General features: G+C 44.2%; 2 protein-coding genes across 3 annotated transcripts in view; one reads left to right on the forward strand and one right to left on the reverse strand.

The window, feature by feature from the left end:
- Positions 1 to 4,334, forward strand: part of LOC311018806 (protein dachsous-like) — a gene marked incomplete at its 5' end in the record, with an annotated part of 55,981 nt that extends 51,647 nt beyond the window's left edge. Inside the window, 3 exons of the mRNA XM_084017877.1 lie at positions 112 to 471; positions 1,883 to 2,052; positions 2,768 to 4,334. Of these exons, the coding sequence (XP_083874003.1) occupies positions 112 to 471; positions 1,883 to 2,052; positions 2,768 to 3,304 (1,067 nt within the window). The 3' untranslated portion in view covers positions 3,305 to 4,334. The remainder of the gene's footprint in view (positions 1 to 111; positions 472 to 1,882; positions 2,053 to 2,767) is intronic.
- A 1,143-nt stretch (positions 4,335 to 5,477) lies between these two features.
- The window catches only part of LOC311018353 (GRAM domain-containing protein 4-like), a 34,498-nt gene continuing 15,437 nt past the window's right edge, over positions 5,478 to 24,538 (reverse strand). For both annotated transcript variants that reach the window (XM_084017278.1, XM_084017277.1), the window contains exons 14-19: positions 24,148 to 24,302; positions 23,165 to 23,312; positions 22,727 to 22,820; positions 11,813 to 11,903; positions 11,443 to 11,511; positions 5,478 to 10,779 (exon numbers count right to left, since the gene is read on the reverse strand). In XM_084017278.1, coding sequence (XP_083873404.1) covers positions 10,672 to 10,779; positions 11,443 to 11,511; positions 11,813 to 11,903; positions 22,727 to 22,820; positions 23,165 to 23,312; positions 24,148 to 24,302 — 665 coding nt within the window. In that variant the 3' untranslated portion in view covers positions 5,478 to 10,671. The remainder of the gene's footprint in view (positions 10,780 to 11,442; positions 11,512 to 11,812; positions 11,904 to 22,726; positions 22,821 to 23,164; positions 23,313 to 24,147; positions 24,303 to 24,538) is intronic.

A 24,538-nucleotide genomic window follows, 5' to 3' on the forward strand; every position in this document is an offset into this window, starting at 1 on the left:
CTCAGTTTTGCAAATAACTCACTCTACCTCAGTTTGCGTACAGTCTGAGTTTCAGAGAAAACAGTTCCATGAGTTGAAGCCACCAAGCTTCAAAGTGTGTTCTCCTCCCAGGTCTTACCACCACCAGTTTGCCCCTGAGCACTACAGACAGTATGACAACATCCATAGGGGAATCCACCACTAATAGCAAGACCACGGAAGGTATCGTGTCCACCACCAACCCCGCCACGTCCACTTTCAGCAGCCTCTCAACAACCATCCCTGGCACGACTAGTGAAAGCACCATCTCCACCACTAATCCCATCACCAGTGGAAGCAGCATTTCCACCACTTTTCCCACTATGACCAGTGAAGGCAGTGCTTCCACCACTAATCCCACTATGACCAGTGAAGGCAGCGCTTCCACCACTAATCCCACTATGACCAGTGAAGGAAGCATCTCCACAACCAGCACAACTCCCCCTCACACAGGTGGCACACACTTCTCTCAATACTTTCAATCATTGAATATTTTCACACTGAGGGTGATACGTTAAAGGAGAAATCCGGTCATTTTTGACCCCATTTTCATTGTCCCCAGGGTCATCCCGACTTATTCGAAGCAAAAAACCAGACAAAAATTGACGTTGCCTAGCCCGAGATCTGTACCTGCCTGGCAGCCTTCCAGACTCGCTCCAATGCTAACCCATTGGGGCACGTTTTATCTGCTTTCCTGGGCCTCAGAAAACAATTCCAAGACCTATGCAACACAGGTTGGGTCCGTACGAGACACCACGGCGCTCGTTTAGCTCAAATAGTGTGGCAAAACGACATAAATATGTGTGTTTTTGCATGGAGTTACTCACCTCAAATCACTCCGTAGACATTAGCAGTAGACAGCCGAGCGCCTGTCGTCCCTCCCAGTCACCGCAGAAACGAAACGTTTTCCACGTAGTTTTGATTTTGTATCCATAAAGAAACGATCGAGCAGTGCAGTCGTCATGTCCGTAATAAATCCATGAAGCTGTTATGTCCATATGTATGACTATGTTACAACATAGCAACTATGTTACAACAAACCCCACGTTTGGAGATTTTGTCATGAGTCTGTCAATTTTTTGCTTTGAATGTAGGTCATGCCATAGTATTATTATGCCTTGAAAAGTAAAAAAAAAAAAAACTTAGTATAATATGCCATAAAAGTTTGTTAAATGCTTTATTAGAGTATGCCATTAAAAGACATGGTATTTCCATAAGAAGTCATAAAAACAGCTACGCTACATGCCACTATGATATCATGGTATATGCAATAAAAACCATCATGAAAAATGTGATAGGATAGTATGCTAAAGATCATAAAACTGTCATAATATAGTATGCTATATTAAAAAATAATAATAATATAAATAAAAATAAATAAAATGGCAGTACAGTATGCCATACAAAGTCATAAACATTTCATCAAAATGTAGTAGATTATACCATAAAAAATCATTAAAAAGTCAAAGTATATTATGACAATACAGTATGCCATATAAGTCATAAGCAAGTTAAGTCATACATACATACAGTCAAACATAGTCACATTATACTATGCCAAAAATAATACAAAAATGAACTACCATATAATACCAATAAATTAGAAATGTTATCGTATAGCATAGCATAAATAAGTGTCAGATTAAATGTCATGGTACAGTATGAAGTGGTGAAGTTCCCCACATCTGGAGTTTGGTTGGGATTATGTCATCATTAGTCAAATCCAGCAGCAGCCATCCCTTAGAACGGACCAATCATAGGGCACCACCTGTGTGTCGTCTCCCTTTCACACATGCACTATTTATGTATCCATGTATTTAGAGTTTTGGGATGCACCTGTGTTGACAGACGTTTGTCCCTGCAGTGGTGGTGCCGTCAGGCGGCTTCGGTGTGGTGGACATGGTGGCGCTCGGTGTGACCTTGGGGGTCCTGCTGCTCATCTGTCTGCTGGTCATCCTGGTGCTCGCCCTTCGCCTTCGAAGGGGGGACGCAGACTGGAGGAAGATCTTTGATGCCAACACGTTCCAAAGCTCTGTAAGTTAACCTTTGTGTCATCATCTGGGGTTTTCCTAGTTTCCTTTCCCGTTTTATTTTGGAGTTTGTCCCGTGTGGTTTCCTGTCTTGTACTTCCTGGTCCTTGTTGTTTCCGCTGTCTTGACTCCCCCACCCTCGCGTTGATTACCCTACCTGCCCTAATGTGTTTCACCTGTCTGGGGGTGCAGTCAAATAGTCAAAAATTTGTGTTTTGGGGGTTTATGTGTGGCCCTCGTTGCCTCCTTTACTTTTGTCTTGGTTTTGTTAGTTTGTTACCTTTTAGTCCTTTTGCCTGCATTTGGGTCCGACCCTTTCTCCCTCCTACTACACGTAAACATGACAACAGTGTTGTTAAAAAGTTCAGAGTGGCGACTCCGGAGAGTAGAGGCATGTTTTCTACCATCCAGACTCATTCCTGTCCCACAGTGAAGATTACGCTCCGTAAACATGCTGTCATTTAAACATAGACTAAAAGGTTGCTGTGGATAATTGTGGCTCACAGAGAACGAGTCCTGCTTCTGGTTATCCCCATTTCCTCACTTTTAGAAACTTACGTCATGATTGAAGATGATGTCATAAAGTGTCTGTTAATTATATTGGAGTGGCTCTGAAATGGCTGTTTTTGAGTGTCAGAAACTCCAGAAAGGACTTTTTAATTTCAGACGTTGATCCATCTGGTTCAATAAAGGCTTTCAACTGTCAATCCCCTCCACAGCTGGGTCAAAGTGGTCCGAAGGAGGGCATCCAGTACACCAATGAGGCCTTCCAAAACGATGACGACGGAGGCAGCACTGGCTCCGGTGGGCCGATGGTGGGGAGCACGATGGCCAGGGAAGTGGCAGGCGACTTTTCGCTCAGTGAGGCTTCGGTGCGGCTGCACACCCTCCTGCGTGACGACACCAGCCTAGTGGGCTCAGACAAGGACGACAACGAGAAGGAGGTGAAACCCATCCTGACAAAGGAGCGACGCATGGACGATGGGTACAAGTCCGTCTGGTTTAGAGAGGACATCGACCCCGACGCCAAGGAGGAGGTGGTCATCATCCCGGCCAGCAGACAGGACGACAGCGAAGAAGAAGAAGACGAGGAGCCATCATCCAGCGGCAGAGAGGAGGACGAAGACGACAACCTTCAGGGGAAAACCTCGAAGGTCGTATTTAATGAAGCAGATCTGGACAGTGGACTCGGGGTGAAGATGGAGGATCCGACAGACGACTCAGAGGTGGAGGAAGTGTTGACCGTTGATCTGTGAAAGGCACTGGGGAAAGACGAGAACCACCCATAATAAAAAGTCCACTGATTTATCAGCAGCCTTGTAACCCTCTGTCTTATCAGGCCAGTACAGAACACCAGGACTGAACACACCTTGTGTTTTAGATCAAGTAATTAAGAAATGGAATTGAATTCATAAGCCTTGCCCTGTGTAGCCTATGTGAAGGTTGAGGTTTTAAGCAAAGCCAGCCTTTTACAGAGTTTATGTAAATTCTTGAAAGAGTTGGAATTAATGTATTCTAACCCAATTAAAGATATTATGTTCATGTATTAAATGTGCTTGAGGCTACTGAGATCAGTGTCACAGAAATGCAGGAATGTTGCTGTGGACCCCTAGTAGTCCTTATTAGAATTACAGTTATTGTCCCTGGACATGTTTGAATGTTTTTTTTAAATTTTTATTTCTGTTCACTAAAATCAAATCTGTATTTTAAAACTACTAACTTTCGTGTGTGTTGAGGCATTACACCATATGAAGGTGCATAGTCATTTTATATTCATAATGAGCACATAATCACCGTAGTTGTTAAAAACTGGAAATGTTTTGTCCTTTTTCCAAAGAATGAATGTTTTGTCTGTACCTTTAGTCTTTAAGCCTCACCCTCAAGCTTTGTAACACTGACATTATAGAGTTAACAGATTCACTGGCATTTCCAGTTGATTATTGACTGGTTATGACAGTTGTTCAGTTCTCACAGATGACTAGTGTGTTGTTGAATCTCACGATGCAGAGAAAAACAGCAGGCGATATGAAGAGAAAGAACTCCTGTGACAGTGTGTGATAATAAATCCCTCCCTGCTATGATAGTTGTAAAACATTATGACGCAAGCAAACTTTGAGCTTCCAGTTAATAATCCAATTATCAGTTATCAGAAACATAGCAGCAGATTAAATTAAAGAATTAACACGCATGTTGAACCTGAAGCAGAAGACTGATGTAAATAAGTGTGTTGATGCTTGGCCATTAATAAACCCTTATCCCCAATGTGGTTCATACAGTCTCATAATGTAAGCATTAAAAAGAGAAGACAAACCTCCCCTCTGAAACCACAGGAAGAAACCAACTGGCAAATTCTTCTCTACTGATAGCAACAGACCGAAGCAGGTACTGCACATCACCTCAAGCTTAACCTGAATAAAACCGAACTCCTCTTCATCCCGGGGAAAGACTGCCCTCGCATGGACCTGTCGGTCACTGTCGAGGGCATCCCAGTATTACCTTCCTCAACTGCGAGGAACCTGGGTGTAATCCTCGATGACCAACTATCCTGCACCCCCAATATCACTGCTGTGGCCCGATCCTGCAGATTTGCCCTCTACAATATCCGCAGGATTCGGACCCTCCTCACAAAGGATGCAACGCAACTCCTGGTCCAAGCACTGGTCATCTCCCGCCTTGACTACTGCAACTCTCTCCTGGCCGGACTCCCGGCCTCTGCGACTAAACCATTGCAGCGTATCCAGAACGCTGCAGCAGGTCTTGTCTTCAATCTACCCAAATTCTCCCATGTGACCCCCCTCCTCCGTGACCTCCACTGGCTCCCTGTTGCAGCACGCATCCAATTCAAGATGGCACTGGCCTTCAGGGCTATCAATGGAATGACACCCATCTACCTTCAAACACTGGTCAAACCTCATGCCCCGAAGCGAGCACTTCGCTCCTCTACTTCAGCTGGCCGGCTGGTACCACCATCACTGAAATCAAACAAATGTCGCTCAGCAAAGTCCAGACTCTTCACTGTTCTGGTCCTCAGTGGTGGAATGAACTCCCGACCAATGTTAGGACAGCAGAGTCACTTGCCATCTTCCGAAAAAGGCCCAAGACTCACCTGTTCAGACTTCACCTCGACTCTACATAGCATGACCCACTAACAACCACCCCCCAAAAAAAAAAAAAAAAACACACACACTTACCTATAGCACTCTGATCGTAGCACTGTTGCTCTTAAGGTACTAATTTACACAGATGAGGACCTAACACTTGTTCTATTTTTAGCTCTTACTTTATCAGCAATGATACGTTGTGGTTTCTTTGTTTCCTTCTTTTGACAAATGTACTTATTGTAAGTCGCTTTGGACAAAAGCGTCTGCTAAATGACCTAAATGTAAATGTAAATGTACTGCATAGAAACCAGCACAACAGGATTTGTCAAATGTTTGACATCTGGGTTTACTAAAAAAATGTACATGACATTTTAACAACACATCATTTAATTTAAGAAAATTACACCTATTTTTACAATGACACCATTTTATAAAACCATTACATTCGAAAGACACAACAGGCTGACAGAGAATAGTTCATAGCGTTAAAACCCGAGACACCACAATGCAAAGCGAGAGATTAGGAGTTGAAGCAAAAGAGAGTCCATAAGCGTGAAAAACTAAAAGTGAATGAGGCAACAAGGCATTAACAACTGGCATCAATATTGCAAAAAGAAGTAACATAGTTACATTTCACAAAATTAAGAAATACAAGACAAAATATTTGTCAACAGAAGAGCTTGGTGAGGCCCGACCACACCAGTGAGACAGGTTTTAAAAAGAAACACTGATTTAACGTGTTAGCGACTAGAGGAGAAATAAACCACTTACACTATGCTGCACGGAACAGTCATCTCACCTTCCCTCGCTAAAAGGAGCCATCGTGTTTTGTAACAGTTTTTGGTCAAATTTGTTTTCATTAAAACGAAGTGAATTTGACATGAAATAAAAGTAATAAATGCTGGTCTAACAGCCTTCAGACTGACAGTTAACAGTTATACAGTTACAGAGTGCTTAAGGTTGGCAGGAAATGTACATGACTGCACTTTAGCAAGCTAACAAACATTTAATCAAGGTGCAAAAGAAAAAGTCTGAACTAAAAGCGCCTGACAGCTGATACGGGGGGGGGAAAAACTAACGTTTATGGATGTTAGGATGTCGTCTATGTACTTTGGTTCAAATTAAATATTTATATCCTAAGTATTATTTTGATCTGACAAGTTTTCATTACGTTTTTTAATGTATGACAGCTGCAGGATCCGTACAAAGTCAAAAAAGCTAATTGTATGAACTGATAGCTAGGGTTAGAACAAAAGCTGCTTAAAGAGGCAATAGACAACTTTTCCCCCTTTAGGTTTCCAATTGATATTATGGTTGGTACCACACGACACAGGCCGCATTGCTTTTTGTTAAGTAACTTTGCTTTTTCCACCATCCATCAATTTCAGTAGCATGGGAGAGTAACGGAGAAGAAATGACCCTGATACTGGTTGGATAGCTGCTGACAGTAGGACTGTTTCCTCACTGCGGCGGTAGAACAGTGCCACCTTGTGGTTTCTCCAATGATGTGACGCACTTGCTAAATGTTAAAGGAAAACACCACCGCATTTTCATACTGAACTATGTTCTGCTCTGATCTTAGACGAGGTGATACATACCTCCCTCTCCTCTGTGCGTGCACTCAATGGCTCTTGCGCGCACTCCGCGCAGCGCTAATTTGCTAGCATGTAGCTTGTCCCAGTATATTCCTTAGGATCCAAAGGGGGGTGAAGTTAGAAGTGACCAAGCACTTCCACGTTGTCCCTATTTAAATACGGTTACGTGAGTAGTTACACGACCCAAGTTTGGTTACACAAAATGAAACATGCCAATTTTTCTAAGCGGATAACAAGGATAACTATATAGTATGGCGGAATAACAACTGGAAGCACTTCGACGTCGGCGCAGTAATATCATCACTCAAAACATGACGGGACTATATACCTTCTGCTTGTTTTCACAACCCTGTACGATGCACGTTATAACCATGATGTTTGATTGTTCACAAACTATCTTACTACAACCTGATGCTTCCTCAACTGTGCACAAACTACTACAGGTAGTGCAGGCGACGGCGTGCAGGTCACGTAGGTTCTATTGACGGAAGTAAGAGGGGGAGCGGAGTGATGATATTACTGCGCCGACGTCGAAGTGCTTCCAGTTGTTATTCCGCCATACTATATAGTTATCCTTGTTATCCGCTTAGAAAAATTGGCATGTTTCATTTTGTGTAACCAAACTTGGGTCGTGTAACTACTCACGTAACCGTATTTAAATAGGGACAACGTGGAAGTGCTTGGTCACTTCTAACTTCACCCCCCTTTGGATCCTAAGGAATATACTGGGACAAGCTACATGCTAGCAAATTAGCGCTGCGCGGAGTGCGCGCAAGAGCCATTGAGTGCACGCACAGAGGAGAGGGAGGTATGTATCACCTCGTCTAACATCAGAGCAGAACATAGTTCAGTATGGAAATGCGGTGGTGTTTTCCTTTAAGTGTATGTCCTGTGCAGAGACCTGGGCGTTTAGAACACCTCCTAATATGGCAGTGTTGCGGTGATGCGGTTATTCGCTTCAACCCTAGTCTAGCTAACAGGAAGTGAAGGCTCGGTATCAACAGGAGGAAGGAAGTCAGACTTGACTCCTCCCCTTCTGCTTTCTGTGTCTCCATTCTCAAATTCCCTTCCAATCATGAAACAGCAGCAGCAACCTAAGAGCTAGAAACTCTGGCAGCGGCATGCTCCAGTGACGTTGACCTGTCCGACATACCGATTTGTTCCACTTCACACCAGCTTTCTGATATCGATTTAGAGCTACAGACAGCTAGCAAACCGTCGGTGTTTTAATGAGTCCAGTGAGCTGCTCCAGAGATAAAGTATAGATGGGCTTCACTGCTGGGTCACCGACCATCAAATTATGTTTTTCTTTTGTTTTAATAAACGTCTCGTCACACAGTCCACATAGAGCCAAGGGCCTGGAGAACCAGGCCCTTCTACTGTGGAGAACCAGGCCCTTCTACTGTGGATAAACCAGACCCTTCTACTGTGGAGATGGGTCTGGCAAAGCGCGACTACTATAACCCTAACGTTTAGCCAGCAGGGAAGAGCGGTATCCTCTTCCTGTTATGGTCGCACAAGGGCCGACGCACTTCCTTTGTGTCATACATGGAGCTTTCATACCAGGTGGCCGACACCAATCACATAGGAACCAATGTAAACACCGACGGTGTCATTATTCCACTCATAACATTGTACAACATTTACTTCAGAATGAAAACAACTTGTCTTTTGCCTCTTTAAACAGGAGCTAGCCAATATTATAGCATATAATTCAATGTTTTAGCCTTGTTTTTGCCTCTTAGACATGAGTGAACATAGGTTGGTACAGTGTGGTAGCACTAAAAGGATCGATGTGTTTCCAGCACCACGGACCGCAGGCCAAACAAGCTGAGACTTGTGGAACTCTGCTGGCATCGTGGTGCGTGTTTCCTTCCAACTCTCGTTGTGGATTTTTCATCTTCTTTTTAGAATTGTTATAATTCTTGTCAACCATCATAAATGATTCAGGGGCACTGACATGATTTAAAAGGAATGTGTTTCTAATTTCCTTCTATACCATCCAAAAGAAAAGTGTTCAGGGATGCATGAAGATGGGGGAAAACCACATGGAGTGATGAAGGTCGGGGTAGAAATACCAGCAAGAACTTCAATCCACTCTCCCCTCCTGTTCTTAGCTTATTGTCTCTGAAAGAAAGCCAACCCTAAATTAAAAAACATTTCAGGTTGTGGTTGCATTTGTTACGCCGAGTAGCTTCATGCGTGGATGAAACAAATTGGACAAAATGTCTATATTCGACTTCAGTGCACGGTTTCGCCTTTAACTTCAGAGCTTGTTGATAGTGACAGAAAGCTAAAGCATGAGCGAACTAACAATGAGTCGACAAAAAGCTTTCAAGCTTTGAGCTCAGAGAAAAAAAAAGCTAGACTGGTTCATTTAGCAGTTTACATTAAATATTCTATACATTCATATAGAAACAAACAGTCCTGCACCACCATATAAAAACACACACTAATAATATAACTGACAGTAAGGCTGAGTTGCTGAGTACAGTGCAGAGTCATAATGGAGTTTTTACAAATCCCTGAATACAATAATGAAAATGAAGGATGTTTAAACATGTGTATGCTAATACTGTGAAACAACAGATTTCACTTGTTATTAAACGTTTTTCTTCAGAAATAGGTGGAATATGTTCCTAAAAAACGGTGTGCTGTACCGCTGCAGTAAGGAAAGTAAGGAAGGTTTGATATCACTCTAAACTGAATGTTTGGGAGTTTTTAACTATTTTTCAGACCATTTTTGCACCAACTAATTAATTCATAAAATATATCAGCATATCAGCCTTATTCAATTGAAAATAATTGTTTAATGTAGACACAAGTTAATTTTAGGTATTAAATCAATTCAATTCAATTGTATTTATAGTGTCATATCACAACAAATGTTTTTAATACTAGTGTCATAAAGTTTTTATATACCAAGCACAATGTCCTAGTATTGATTGATACAAGTGTTCCTTCATCTGATGTTTGTATTTACATCATTTACTTTTATATTAACAGATTCCACTGTCTTCAAATGTTGCTTTGTCTGATTAAATGTCCAAAACTCAAACTTTTTCAGTTTACAATTATTTATAAAACAGAAAAAGCACAACATCAAATTATTGGAGAAGCTCCAACCAAAGAGTGATTAAAGTTTTTATCGATACATGATTTAAATGATTGATACATTTTCAAAATCACTATCAGAGTAGTCATTTCAGCACTGACACATTGTGTAGTAAAATATCTGGTCTCCTATATATAAAATCTTAAAGGGAAAAGTCTTTTTTGGCCCAATTATTTTATGTGACAGACCCAGAAATTATAATTGCACCCTTTGTCCACGATGTAAAATTAGCTTGAAAGCCTGGTGCTCTTCTTGTTAGACAAACTGGGATATCATTTAAAAAACCTGGCAAAGTAGAAGCAACTAGAAATAGTCAGTGAATGAGAGCGTTATAAGTATTGAACAGAGAAAGTGAATATGATGAGACATTGAATTTATCATTTGAGATGTTATAGTATAGGTAACCCCATCCTCCTCAGTGTTTTACCGGGTCTCCATTTGTTCATGTGGGCGATGATTCCAGATACCAGTCATTAACTTGAGAATCACGGCAGGATGTACGATGTCTGCTTTGTGTCTGTTTTTGTAAAACTGTTTAGATTAGTGATTAGTATTGGTTCTTGGCTGATTTTTACATGGAATCAGTGATTTGTTGGAATCAGCTGATGTGATATCAATCAGGGGTTTAATGTAACCGTAAGCTTTTTGGATAACTGAAGAAAAGAAATAACCATAATCACATGACAGTAGCTCAAACTGAAGTCAATGGTCAATAGAGTGAAACTATGTGTGTGTGTGTGTGTGTGTGTGTGTGTGTGTGTGTGTGTGTGTGGGTGTGTGTGCATGAAGGCAGCCATCTTGCGAGGGTGTTACTATGTCTCCGGGTTGGTGGCTGTAGCCATGGTAACCATCTTCATGTGTTGAGTGACGATAGCGTCGAAGGCCTCGTCTCTGTGGATCATCGCGCCGAACACCATGGGCTGAGAGAGAACAGAAGGTAACCGAGTACATTAACTCAAGTACAATTCAAATGAACGTGTTGTAGTTTACTTTTACTCTTGTCAACCAATCACACTTCATTTCTAAAACATCAAACATCAAATATGCTGAAGATTAGAACACAGTTCAAACCTTTTGAGTGATGTAGACCTGTGCCTGCCCACTATGGCAGCAGAGCCATATATATTTGGCTTTATCTGCTCTCATCACGGTGATGGCTTAGCCAGCAGCTATCAGCTAACAGTGCTAACAGCAGTAACTGTAACAACGGCAAAACAGCTAACCTTAGAGGGAACAGGTGGGTGGGCGCTACGCTTCTGTGACAAAAGCAATCCCACCCCTTTAGGTGGGGGATGCCGTTACCAGCGGTAACTGCCGCATCATGCATAGTGGGAGGTATTAGCTAGCCAGTGACACACACGGGGGTAGCTGTTGCTCAGAGGTAGAGCGAGTCATCCTCCAATGGAAAGAGCGTTGGTTCGACTCCCAGCTCCTGAGTGGGTGAGATACTGAAGCCCAGATACTGAAGGCTGTGTGAACGTGCATGGAGCCCTGAGCGCTCTAGAAATGCATGACCCAGAGTTTCTATTGACATGTCAATGTCAACATAATATCAGATCCTAGCAAACCCTCTTACCCCGTACCTTTTGGGTGGATGGCGTTGCTATGGAGATGCCCATCCCGGATCCAGGCAGCACAGACAAAACTTTGTACTGTGAGTGACAGAGAAGACAACACGTTTAAACAAACTTTATTGCAACTAATCAGCATTTGTTACTGTTTCAAGAAAGTTTCTGACACAGCATAAGAAAACAATATGAAATCCTAAACAAGAGGACAAACTCTAACGTCATTGTGAATAAATAATTGTGAACAAAATACACAGTATAATGTAGACAAACCCTCCTCAGCCAGTGTGACACGTACAGTGATGACAAAGGCGACGTAGATTAAAGTGTGTGAAGGTTCAGTGCTCTGGATTTAGGGAAGATGACTAACAGAGACTATACGTACCTTCTGGATGTCGGTGATGTCGAGCAGTTTGATGACTTTGTTCCTCTTGGAGGATCCAGATCTGGAGCTGGAGCTCTCGAAACACAGATGACTGAGGAGATAAACGATACATTATTAACTGTATTACTGTATTTCTAGATGCGTTGATCTGACAATAAAGTTTTTCTTTATACCAGACTCAAAATAATTTGCTATTAATTATAAAATTGTGCTGTATCATTAAATAGTGCATATCTACAGATGGGGACCATTCGTGCCACTAAAACATCATATTGTGTCTATTAGTCCCACCACGTTAACTTTGTACCAATAGAAACCCTGATATGATTGTGACATCACATTAATCTATCAATCACACTTCAGTCCCGTTGCTGCTTTTCTTGGCAGAGGCCTATTAGCCAGCTAGCTAGCTGGTGACCATGGAGACCAAACTAGCCAAACTTAGAAAATATGACGACTTATATGAAGTTTGGTTTTATTGAAAACAGCGACAGGAGACCAGAATGTGTCATGTGTCTTCAGGTGCTAGCGAATGAAGCCATAAAGCCAGCCAAGCTAAAGACACACCTGATTACAAAGCACCCAGAATTTAGGAAAGAGCTAGGAATACACCGACAGAAACCACGATGGTGAACCTGGCCACAACTTCAGAGAAAGACCAGAAGGTTCCTATTTGGTCGCTCAATGGATTGTTCGAAGTAAGAAGCATCGCACAAGAACTCATACTTCCAGCGGCAGTTGAAATGTGCTTAAAGGGATAGTTCGGAATTTTGGACATAAGACCTATTTTCCAAGTCAGCCGGTGTGTTGGAGACGTTTTCAAGACATTTTATTCAGTTCTTCTAGTTGGACGCGTTGCGGGGGATTCCCTCCTGGCACCACCAGTCTCCGTTTGTTCGGTCTTTTGGAGAATATAGTGAAACTTTTGAAGACAATGATGAGGAGTTTTTTTCCACCCAAACCCAACCGTACCTGTACGAGCCTGAATACACAGAGGAAGAATTGCGCGAGAGGGATGCTCAATAGGGCAGAACGTGAACGAGCATCTGTGGAGACCGAGATAGCCCCCACTGGAGCTGAGAACCGGGACTGAACAAACAGAGACTGGTGGTGCCAGGAGGGAATCCCCCGCAACGCGTCCGAGGGTTTGCGGTTCTCCGGACGGAGCAGAGGTTCGGGTTCGCGGTGCGTAATTGTGGGTTGGCTGGGCCGTGGGCTGCCCGGTGTTTGAGTGAGGTCCAAGCGCTTTTCACCCAGGTCTGAGGGCATGAGGCCCGACAATTCGGCCCGGTTTGATTGCCTATTTACGGGCAGTATTTCGGGCGGCGCGTCTTAAGTTTTGAGTCCGACGGAGCAAAGTAAAATTCCGCTGCTGCTGAGAAACTAGTCCCTCAAAAAATGGATGATTCATGCGATGCGAGGTTAGTTTTGTTTCAAATATTATTCTATCAACACAGATATGTACATCGACAGTCTAGTGATTTAATTGATTTGCCTCGGGTGTACTGTGGAGTGGGCAAGACTCTGCCTGTCTAACTAGAACCATTGACTTGCGCTAGCCATAGCATAAGCGAAGTCGGCAATTAGAAGAACTGAATGAAATGTCTTGAAAACGTCTCCAGACGTCTCAAACACACCGGCTGACTTGGAAAATAGGTCTTATGTCCAAAATTCCGAACTATCCCTTTAATCTGTGGTACAATGATGAGGGGTCCTAGGGAAGTCCTTGGTCCCTGGCCCCAAAAGTGTGGCAAGAGTTTTGACCCCTTCAAGCTATCACTGCATGAAAAGTGGGATTTTCGTCAGTTAGCGGCCCTGTAAATTGACGTGGAAGTTCATGTTTACGACTGCAAACGTCAATTTGCAGGAAACACCGAAAACTGACGTAAATTGCCGGGAATTGACGTGGGCCTTGCTTGGCAGTTGTCCCCCCATGACCCCCCTCCCCGTAATCCTAGGGGAGGCTTTAACATGTAAATGAAAATGCTGTGAGCTATACAAATGCAAATCAGGGTAGCAGGGGGAGTTTTCCCCCAGGTGATATTTTTCTGAAAGGTGTTAACTTCATTTCATCTTCATTCAAAGATATAACTTCATTTCATCTTCATTCAAAGATACACAAAACAATTTGCTTCAACAATTACTTTTAATCAGGCTTTGCCACAAAGGTAAAATGTACATTCATGCAAACAACATCACAGTCTCCTAGAGCTCAACCACTGTGCATAGTGGCATGACTACAGTGACCCTTTCTGTGCTTAAATGCACAGTGGATGTGTTAACCACACATCTCCCAGCAATGCGCTCAACAGGCAGAAATGATGCTGGGTATGACGTGTCTGTTCCCTGCAAGCTCCAAACTTCTATTGGCTTTCCATAAAAATGTCTGTCCGGATGGGGATGAAGCCAGGAAACTTGCGCAGTAACATGTTTAAATGCAGTACCTTTTGACACAACATTAACAACTATAAACTGCTTTATAATGGTTGGTCGTAGTTCTGCTAGAGGGTCAAGGATGGGTTCATAGATCATAGATCTCGGCTGTGTTAGAAATGCCATACTAACGTCCTACTCTTACTTAATTGTGACGTAAATTTGAGTACGTAGTGCGTTCACATACAATAGTATGTGAATTTGTGCACGCGAGAAATGCCCGGATAAATACTGCATTGGCAAGAATTTCTGAGTACAGCGGACCTTGCTAAATCTACTCAACTTCCCAAAATGCATTGCGGCTCGTCTGACTTCACAAGTTTTGGATAATGGCGGACGACTGCGGTGATTCTGGCGAGGAGCCCGACACAAACCGCGTACACATGTAAGTATACTGTAACATGACTTTTACGTTTCCAGCTGACTTTTAAATCGTATTGATAATGAACGTTACTTTATTGTTGTTGGCATTGTACGTTAACGTTACGAATCGAAGGTCCAGCCGGCTAGCCTACTGACGCTAATTTACCATTTAGGGGTTAGCGAGCGCAAGCGAAGCGGAAAATGTGCCGTTTTTACCGACGTTAACTAATAATATAGTGCTTATGTTAAACCGTGGTTATATATTTACTAACGGTGATTAATAACGCCGTGCACCGTTGTCCGTTAAAGGGACGGATGCGGACACCGGGCGCCTCATTCAGTGGGGGGAACGATGCGGAGACGTTCACGTTCACCGGCAGCAGGAATGCTGCTCTGAGAGGCTTCACTTAAGAAAATGTGGTTTAAATGTTATAATTCTTATATCCAGGACTGCTGGAGACTCTCAGGATGTCCCAGGACTGCTGGAGACTCTCAGGATGATTGCGGTAAGAATATGTTCGGTGACTGCTAGCTAAGCTAAAATTAGCAAAGCAAGCCCAAGCTAAAAGTAGCTTAAAAGCTAATAGTCCAAGCTAAAAGTAGCATAGTAGCCTTGTAAAAGAACAAGAGAGAGGAACCAGTGTAACGTTAAGTTGCTTTGTTAAGTGTATGTTGTTGGTCTTTTGCAGGAAGCAGTACGCCGTCTTCACAACTCGGAGACGAATTGTAGGCGCTACGAACCGGAGCAAGGGTACGATTTAAAGAATATGCTTTCATTCTGCTGTATAAGGAAATAGATGCGTTAACAGTAGATACCGATCTTAACTGTTCATTTTGTTTTCACAGACGAACATCGCCTCATAACGAAGCTGTGACCTCTTACTTGCTCGGAGCTTTGTCCGCAAGTCCGGATTTCTATGACGCTGATAGTGACGCCATTGTGTGTAAGTAACTTTTACTGTTTTCTTCTTCCTTGTTTTAATTTTCTGTGACTTAAGTTTTCTTATTCATACCACTCATTTAATTGTTTTCCAGCTGCCTGTAAGACATTCTATGAAACGGTACGCAGGAGCTTCAGACACACACAGCCTGATCTCGCATCGCAGGCGGAAGCTGTGAAGAGGTCAGCTCGGAGTCGTTCCAGGAGAAAGAGGGTAAGACTTATTAGATTTATTAGATCCGTTTTTGGTCAATGTGACCAAACCTACCTAAACCTATTTTTCAGGTGCATTAATAGATTTGTTGTGTCCATGCGCAGTGCATCGCGCAGTACTGACCACAAACCACATTTTGTCTGGAGCAAGGAAGGAAGCTGCTTTGTCTGTTGTTGGTAAGTCAGAAACTAATTGTAGATTTGGGTTCAGGCATTGTGTGAGTAAAGCTAGTGCAACATTAGTCGTGTGCTGATAGCTTGTTGTTGAAATCGTCGTGAAACTGCATATGTTAAGTGAGTAATCAACTAAGTTTGAGCCATCTCAGGTGTACTGAATAGACTTGATTAGAGGGAGGGGTCACACACAGTGCTTAAAGGGCTGCCAGTAGGCCTCCTTCAAACCACATTTTGTCTGGAGCAAGGAAGGAAGCTGCTTTGTCTGTTGTTGGTAAGTCAGAAACTAATTGTAGATTTGGGTTCAGGCATTGTGTGAGTAAAGCTAGTGCAACATTAGTCGTGTGCTGATAGCTTGTTGTTGAAATCGTCGTGAAACTGCATATGTTAAGTGAGTAATCAACTAAGTTTGAGCCATCTCAGGTGTACTGAATAGACTTGATTAGAGGGAAGGGTCACACACAGTGCTTAAAGGGCTGCCAGTAGGCCTCCTTCAAACCACATTTTGTCTGGAGCAAGGAAGGAAGCTGCTTTGTCTGTTGTTGGTAAGTCAGAAACTAATTGTAGATTTGGGTTCAGGCATTGTGTGAGTAAAGCTAGTGCAACATTAGTCGTGTGCTGATAGCTTGTTGTTGAAATCGTCGTGAAACTGCATATGTTAAGTGAGTAATCAACTAAGTTTGAGCCATCTCAGGTGTACTGAATAGACTTGATTAGAGGGAGGGGTCACACACAGTACTTACGGTAAACTGAGCACTTAAAAGGCTGTCACTACAGCGTCAGCTGCAGCGTCTGGCCATCTGAACGAAGACAGCTGAACAAAGACAAGGGAGTCTATCTGTGGGAGTCAAGACAGCTGAACAAAGACAAGGGAGTCTATCTGTGGGAGTCAAGACAGCTGAACAAAGACAAGGGAGTCTATCTGTGGGAGTCAAGACAGCTGAACAAAGACAAGGGAGTCTATCTGTGGGAGTCCATCGAGGACGTCCACCGAGGTAGGCATAACATCTTATCCCAGTCAGGACATCACACTGGAGAAGATCTCACCGAAGACCCTTCACTCGAGGCTGTAACCCATCCAATCTCTGCTACCCACCATTCTCCACCGGTAAGGGACTTGAAGTACTAGGGGGGCTATGGAACTGCCAGTCTGCAGTCAAGAAGGCGGACACCATTTCAGCCTATGCCTCCCTGCAGTCTCTCCACTTCCTGGCCCTCACAGAGACCTGGATCACCCCGGAAAACACTGCCACTCCAGCTGCCCTTTCAACTGCCTACTCGTTTTCACACTCCCCAAGACGAACAGGGCGAGGAGGAGGAACTGGGCTCCTCATCTCACCAAGATGGTCCTACCAGGTCCTTCCTCTAGACCACCTACCCCGATCTACACTTGAATTCCACGCCGTCTCTGTCACCCTTCCTTTCAAACTCAACATCATAGAGTGGTGAAGTCCCGCCCCTCCATTTCCGGGACATGGGTCCTCAAAAGCAAAAAAATATCAATGCGATTCAATGGGTAGATACAAATTATTTTCTGGTCCCGTTTGAATTGTGCCATGGATTTCACATATGTTCTTTGTGATATTTAAAGAAAATTTTTCACGCAAAGAAGACGACAATTAAGCGCGAAGAGTTTTGATAAAGTTAGGTTTTGTGTGAGCCGCTTTGTGAACTACAGCTCCTCGCTGTTCTCGTCGCGAATGATATACGTCACCACCCGCCGAGTCCGAAGTCCGCCGAGATGGCTGTTTCTCTGCTCCACTTCACCGCTTTTTTCCAAGGGCAGAATAAAAGTATCGAAAGGGGGGAGAACCACTATAAGTCGGGTCATGTGGAGAGCCTCAACTTCGCCGATGGGGAGGGAAAAGGGCGATGACGTGACGTCACATACGCGACACAACATGTAGTCTTTATCATTGTGTTTTCTCAATGAATTTTAACTGAAGAATTGCACAATAAACGGTCAAACTCTTGACATGGAAAATTATAATTTAAGCCTATAAACAACATTTGTGTAATCCAAGGCATAACGACCGGGGGATCAGATAATAATTATTTTCCGTCCATTGAACACCATTCATTTTTTTCGCTCCGAAAGGACCCATGGCGCCGTTACTTCCTGCTTCCGCTTCGGCACTCTATAGTGATCTATCGCCCACCCGGTCCTCTCTGTGACTTTTTGGATGAGATGGATGCCCTCCTGAGCTGCTCCCCTGATGATGGCACGCCGCTCGTCGTCCTCGGTGACTTCAACATCCACTCGGGAAAGCTGCACTCATCTGAATTCATCGACTTCTTTTCCGCATTTGACCTTACGCTCTCCCCCCCTCTCCACCAACTCACCGCGCCGGGAACCAACTTGACCTTGTCTTCACAAGATCCTGTGGCATCTCGGCACTCTCGGTTACCCCGCTCACTGTGTCCGACCACCACTTTGTGACTTTCTCCTCCTCCTCCTCTCTGACTTCACCTCAACTGTTTCGGCAACTAAATCTGCCTTCTACCTGGCAAAGATCAACTCTTCTGCCTCCAACCCCAGGAAACTCTTCTCCGTGTTCTCCTCCCTCCTCACCCCTCCGCCCCCTTCCTTCCTTACTGCCGATGACTTTGCTACTTACTTTACCAAGAAAGTAAATGACATCAGCTCCTCATTTACGCCTATTCCCTCCCAGAAGACATCTCCCCCAACCCTCAACTCGGATGGTCTTACCAGCTTTACCCCCCTCACCTCTGAAGATGTTCACGCACTTGTTACATCTAACCGTGCCACCACCTGCTCCCTCGACCCGATCCCCTCCTCTCTTCTCCAAGACATCTCACACGACATCTTGCCATTCCTCACCACCCTGATCAACTCCTCCCTCACCTCAGGTGTCATTCCAGCTGATTTTAAGACAGCTACTGTGAAACCTCTCCTTAAAAAACCCACCCTAGATGCTACTGACATCCAAAGCTACAGACCTGTATCTCTTCTTTCATTCCTCTCTAAAACCTTGGAACGTGCCGCCTACAACCAACTGTCATCCTATCTCTCGCTGAACAACCTCCTAGACCCTAATCAATCAGGATTCAGGACTGCTCACTCCACTGAGACAGCCCTCCTCACAGTGACCGAGTCCCTGCGAGACGCCAGAGCCTCGTCCCACTCCTCCGTTCTCGTTCTCCTCGACCTATCTGCTGCGTTCGACACAGTCAATCACCAAATCCTCCTCTCCACTCTGGCTGAACTTGGCATAACTGACTCTGCTCTCGCCTGGTTTACATCATACCTGACAAATCGCACCTTTCAGGTCACATGGAATGGCTCTATGTCCAAACCCTGTTCTCTGGACACGGGTGTCCCTCAAGGCTCAGTATTAGGACCGCTTCTGTTCTCACTATACACCAGATCACTAGGTTCTGTTATCACATCGCATGGATTCTCCTACCATTGCTACGCAGATGACACCCAGCTGTTCCTCTCTTTTCCCCCGTCCTCTGACACCCACATTGCAACTCGCATCTCGGACTGTCTGGCTGACATCTCTGTCTGGACAACTGCACATCACCTCAAGCTTAACCTGAATAAAACCGAACTCCTCTTCATCCCAGGGAAAGACTGCCCTCGCATGGACCTGTCGGTCACTGTCGAGGGCATCACAGTATTGCCGTCGTCAACTGCGAGGAACCTGGGTGTAATCCTCGATGACCAACTATCCTGCACCCCCAACATCACTGCTGTGGCCCGATCCTGCAGATTTGCCCTCTACAACATCCGCAGGATTCGGACCCTCCTCACAAAGGACGCAACGCAACTCTTGGTCCAAGCACTGGTCATCTCCCGCCTTGACTACTGCAACTCTCTCCTGGCCGGACTCCCGGCCTCTGCGATTAAACCATTGCAGCGTATCCAGAACGCTGCAGCACGTCTTATCTTCAATCTACCCAAATTCTCCCATGTGACCCCCCTCCTCCGTGACCTCCACTGGCTCCCTGTTGCAGCACGCATCCAATTTAAGACGATAACACTGGCCTTCAGGGCCATCAATGGAACGGCACCCATCTACCTTCAAACACTGGTCAAACCTCATGCCCCGAAGCGAGCACTTCGCTCCTCTACTTCAGCTGGCCGGCTGGTACCACCATCGCTGAAATCAAACAAATGTCGCTCAGCAAAGTCCAGACTCTTCTCTGTTCTGGCGCCTCAGTGGTGGAACGAACTCCCGACTAATGTCAGGACAGCTGAGTCATTTGCCATTTTCCGAAAAAGGCTCGAGACTCACCTGTTCAGACTTCACCTCGACTAGCATGACCTCCCCCCCGCCCGCCCCCCCAAAAAAAAAAAACCCCTTACCTATAGCACTCTGATCGTAGCACTGTTGCTCTTGAACTACTAGTTCACTCAGATGAGGACCTAACACTTGTTCTACTTTTAGCTCTTACTTTATCGGCAATGATTCGTTGTGGTTTCCTTGTTTCCTTCTTTTGACAAATGTACTTATTGTAAGTCGCTTTGGACAAAAGCGTCTGCTAAATGACCTAAATGTAAATGTAAATGTACTGATTGTCTTTATTGATTGTTTTACAGCTGCTGGAAGCGAGACGGAGTGTGCTTGCTGGCGAAGAGGTGGACCGTTGGAAGAGCGCCACCACAGACATGATGTCTGATGAGGAGGACGGCGTCGTTGGCGGGGTGTCTGGATGGATTGTGCGACCTCCATCCTCTCGTAGCCAGGAGCTCACCGAGCTCTTTGCGACTCTACAGTCGCGATTAGAGAAGACTCCCAAGTACAGGGCCACGCACCGCAGGCGGCTGTAAAATTGACCAAATTCGGACAGAATGTCGCCAGTTCATTTGTTTGTTGTGTGGGCAAATTTGTACAGTTGTGTGTTGTGTTGTCAATAAAGCTCTTTCTTTGAATACTTCCTCCTGGCAATTTTTCCTTTCCTCAATAAATTCATTCATATTTATATTTATAAATATATAAATAAATAAAAATAAATGTGTGTGTATGTAATATATATATATATATATAGTGATAGATCTGCTAACCAATCACTAGTGATTATTCTTGTTTAAAAGACCCAGTGTGACCAATAGTAACACATCTGCCAACGGGGGTGGGGTTTACATTTATAATGACTCATCAGGTTGACCAATAGTGACAGACCTACCAACGTGGGTTGGCTTTACATTTATAATGACCAGATCTGCCAACCAATCACGAGCGATTATACTTGTTTAAAACTAGTGGTTTCATCCAATCCTGAGTGAGGATATTCAAGCCATCTCTGGCCAGGCGCGGTTTCGCCGCTATTCATATGCAAATTAGAGCCTTCGCTGTGGTTCGTTTCCGACAATTTTCGGCACAGACGAACGCGGCGTTCGCAGCCTGTAAATTGTCGTTAACTCCCGAAAATTAGGGAGATTTTCGGGCGTTTACAGGGACGAAAATCCGACTTTTCATGCAGTGTATATTCTTTTCTACAGCAGCTATTGAGAGCAAGAGGAATACCAACAACCCCTTGCCCCCGAGAGCAATCAACTCCAGCACAGCACCAGCATTCATCCAAGAGGGACAGAAGCCCAACCATCCCTGTACCAAGCCAGAAACTGGACAGCTAGCCATGGATGCTAGTTGATATCGGCCAGCAACTAATCTTTCCACCTGAGATTGCAGCTACCAGTCTTAGGCCAGACTTGGTACTCTGGTCCCCCTCACTGAGATCAGTCAACATCATTGAACTCACAGTCCCCTGGGAGAGTTTGACCGAAGAGGCCTATAAGCGCAAGAAATTGCGCTACACAGAACTGGTAGCAGACGCAGAAGCAGAAGCAGAGGTTTTCTGGCTTCTTCTACCATCAGATTGCTGAAAGACCTTGGTATCCACGGACAGGCTCTTTGACAGACAATTAGATCAGTCTCTGAGGCGGCCGAAAGAAGCAGCCAGTGGGTATGGCTCAAGTGGAAGGACCCTTGCTGGGCCCAAAGATCAGGACCCACCCAGTAACCCCCCTCCCCACACAGAACAGGTATGCGGTCAGCAGACTCGGGGGAGAGGACATCCCTGCCTTGCATAGTCCCGTGGGCTACGCCATTTAAACATCCAGGCAATATGCATGATTGGGCATGGAACACAAGCTCAGGCTTGATCACCCGGCAGCTGGCCACCTTTGATGAGGGTGTCTAGTGTTGAAAGGCCGAAACACTCCATGATTTAAAGGTACACTACAACAACATCAACCTCATGTGACTACCGTATATTGGCACAATGGACAGTTTAACATCACGTCCTGTGTTTTATGAATCTACACAAACCTTGGAAGTCGTGAAGTTGTACCAGAAATCCTAACTAATACTAGTTCTACAGCCTCTCAGAACGTAGACTGAGCTGAGAATGTAACCATTATTTCTGTCTTCCCTCCTCTCGTCTCTTTTCCCCTCGTCTCTGTACAGTTATTAAGTCGATTCAAGAAGCCTCAGGATAAGTGCAGATTTTTAAGTCAAAGTAACATATTCTAAACTCACGCAGAAAAGTCTTGGCTCACGTCACATCTCACCAGGCCGGCTCACATTGCTCACTGACATTGTATGCCATCACACTATCCTATAACAAGGCATTCTGTGTGAACCCACCTTTACATGGAGAGTACATTTACTCAATTCAATAATCTGCAAACGGACTACAACGCACAGTTTTTAAATAAAGAAGGCATTTATTTCAATATTTAACCATCAAAGTTGGTCTCTGTTCCCTCAGTTGTGGAGCAAGAAAAATAAAAGTGTGCCGACAGGAAGTGAGGGCCTTACTTCTCGGTGACATAGAGCACTCCGTTGCGGATGTAGTCTGTCGGTGTCTTCCTGTCTCTGTTGATGAGGCAACAACGCCAGCCATTCTCGCACACTGAGACAACAACACAGAGAGGAATGGTTTAAATGCCGCAGGAACCTTGTTCTGGTAACATGCTGATTATTTGACTGATTGTAGTGCTTTTACAGTCAATATATTTATTTTACAGGCCATAAACAACAGAAACATTTAGGATTTTCCCATCAGAGTTCAATTCCTGACACTATGAAGACATTTAGATCTTCATGTTTGGACATTAAACCTAGAATTGAACATTTAACTAAATCAATACTGCGTTGGGAGACTTCAATTCACTAAATTCTTGGCTACGGTCATCCAAACATTGGGAACAAAATATATTACACAACATATTTCTAACAGTAATACTTCCCCCCCACCTGTGAGAGGATGCTCAGTCTCTGGCAGGTTGAAGACTTCATGAAAAGCTCCTCTCTTGGTGCTGTAGTACCGTCCTCCCTCATCGTCCCGGCTGACACCCAGAGGCCCTGCAGCGGCGAGGGTGCCTCGGCCGGCCGTCACGGTAACCTGGTCAGGTGCACAGAGGGGGTTTCAGGTTTGGTAAGGGATAACCCAAGTGTGTCCTAGAGGAAAGGAGTCAGTGAAATCTAAAAGGAGAAAGAAATCCCGTTGATACATCAATGTGTGAACCCTGTTAAATATTTGAATACCCAAGTACAATTTCTTTCCAACTAATAAAATGTGGCTGGATGGGATTTAATCATTTAAATGTTTTGCCCTCAAGACAAAGAAGCTAGACTTTATAGACAAACACTCCAGAACAGCCGTTTTACCACATTCACTCTCATGATCTACCGACTGCTTCTGTCTCGATGGTGTGTTTGATGTCTGAACGCTACATGACAAAGCCAATGTGTGTCTGGATCATATCCAATGTGAAAGATTCATTAAAAAAACAAGAGAAACTCATTTAAGATCAAAACAGACACAAAACAACTAAAGACAGCAAATATTTTGAGTAAGACTCACCCCTGTTCTGGTAAAAAAACAAAAAAACATTTGGACACAAACCTGAAAACATTTGGGTAAAACATTGAATATTCAACTAAGATTTTATGCAGCTTTGTCCAGCAGGAGGCGCTAGAGGGAAGGCCATTCCAATCTAAAGATTCATCTTCTGGAGAGCAGTCAGTATGGATTCTACACCTCTAACTACATTAAACACGGTTGACCTCTACACTGGGGATGTAAATACACACAATACACACATCAGGATCCTACCTGTTCACACTCAGACAGCTGAGAGAGAAAAACAACAGAGAACTGAAACCACCAGACCAGAGACCACCTACTGGGACCAGCAACCAACTTTGTGTCTGTGAGCTGCATCTACTGGACTGACCCGTCGGCTCAGCACGGTGTTTCCACGCTCCTTCAGCTGCAGGTCGGTGGGTAAGTTGGTCCAGATGATGTAGGGGGTGTCATAGCGCTGCCTCAGCTTGGAGCAGCTCTTAAAGATGAAGTCGATGATGAAGAATTTGATACCTGCGTACACACCTGAGGAGGAGGAGGGCAGTAATCAGAACAGAGCATCAGCAGTACTGGACCTCACATGTAGTCTACTACTCTATTGAATAGAATGTATAGAGCTCAAACCTCCTGTGATTGGTTGTGTGCGTGTTTTGATGTGTGTGATGGTTTGTTATTTTTGTCAGACCTCAGATTCCTCAACACTTGGCATGCCAGTTCTTGACAGTAATGGTTGCCAGGCAGCCAGTTATTTGTCTTTGGTT

This window comes from Eutrigla gurnardus, assembly GCF_963514095.1.
Source record: "Eutrigla gurnardus genome assembly, chromosome: 9".
Classification (NCBI taxonomy): Eukaryota; Metazoa; Chordata; class Actinopteri; order Perciformes; family Triglidae; genus Eutrigla; species Eutrigla gurnardus.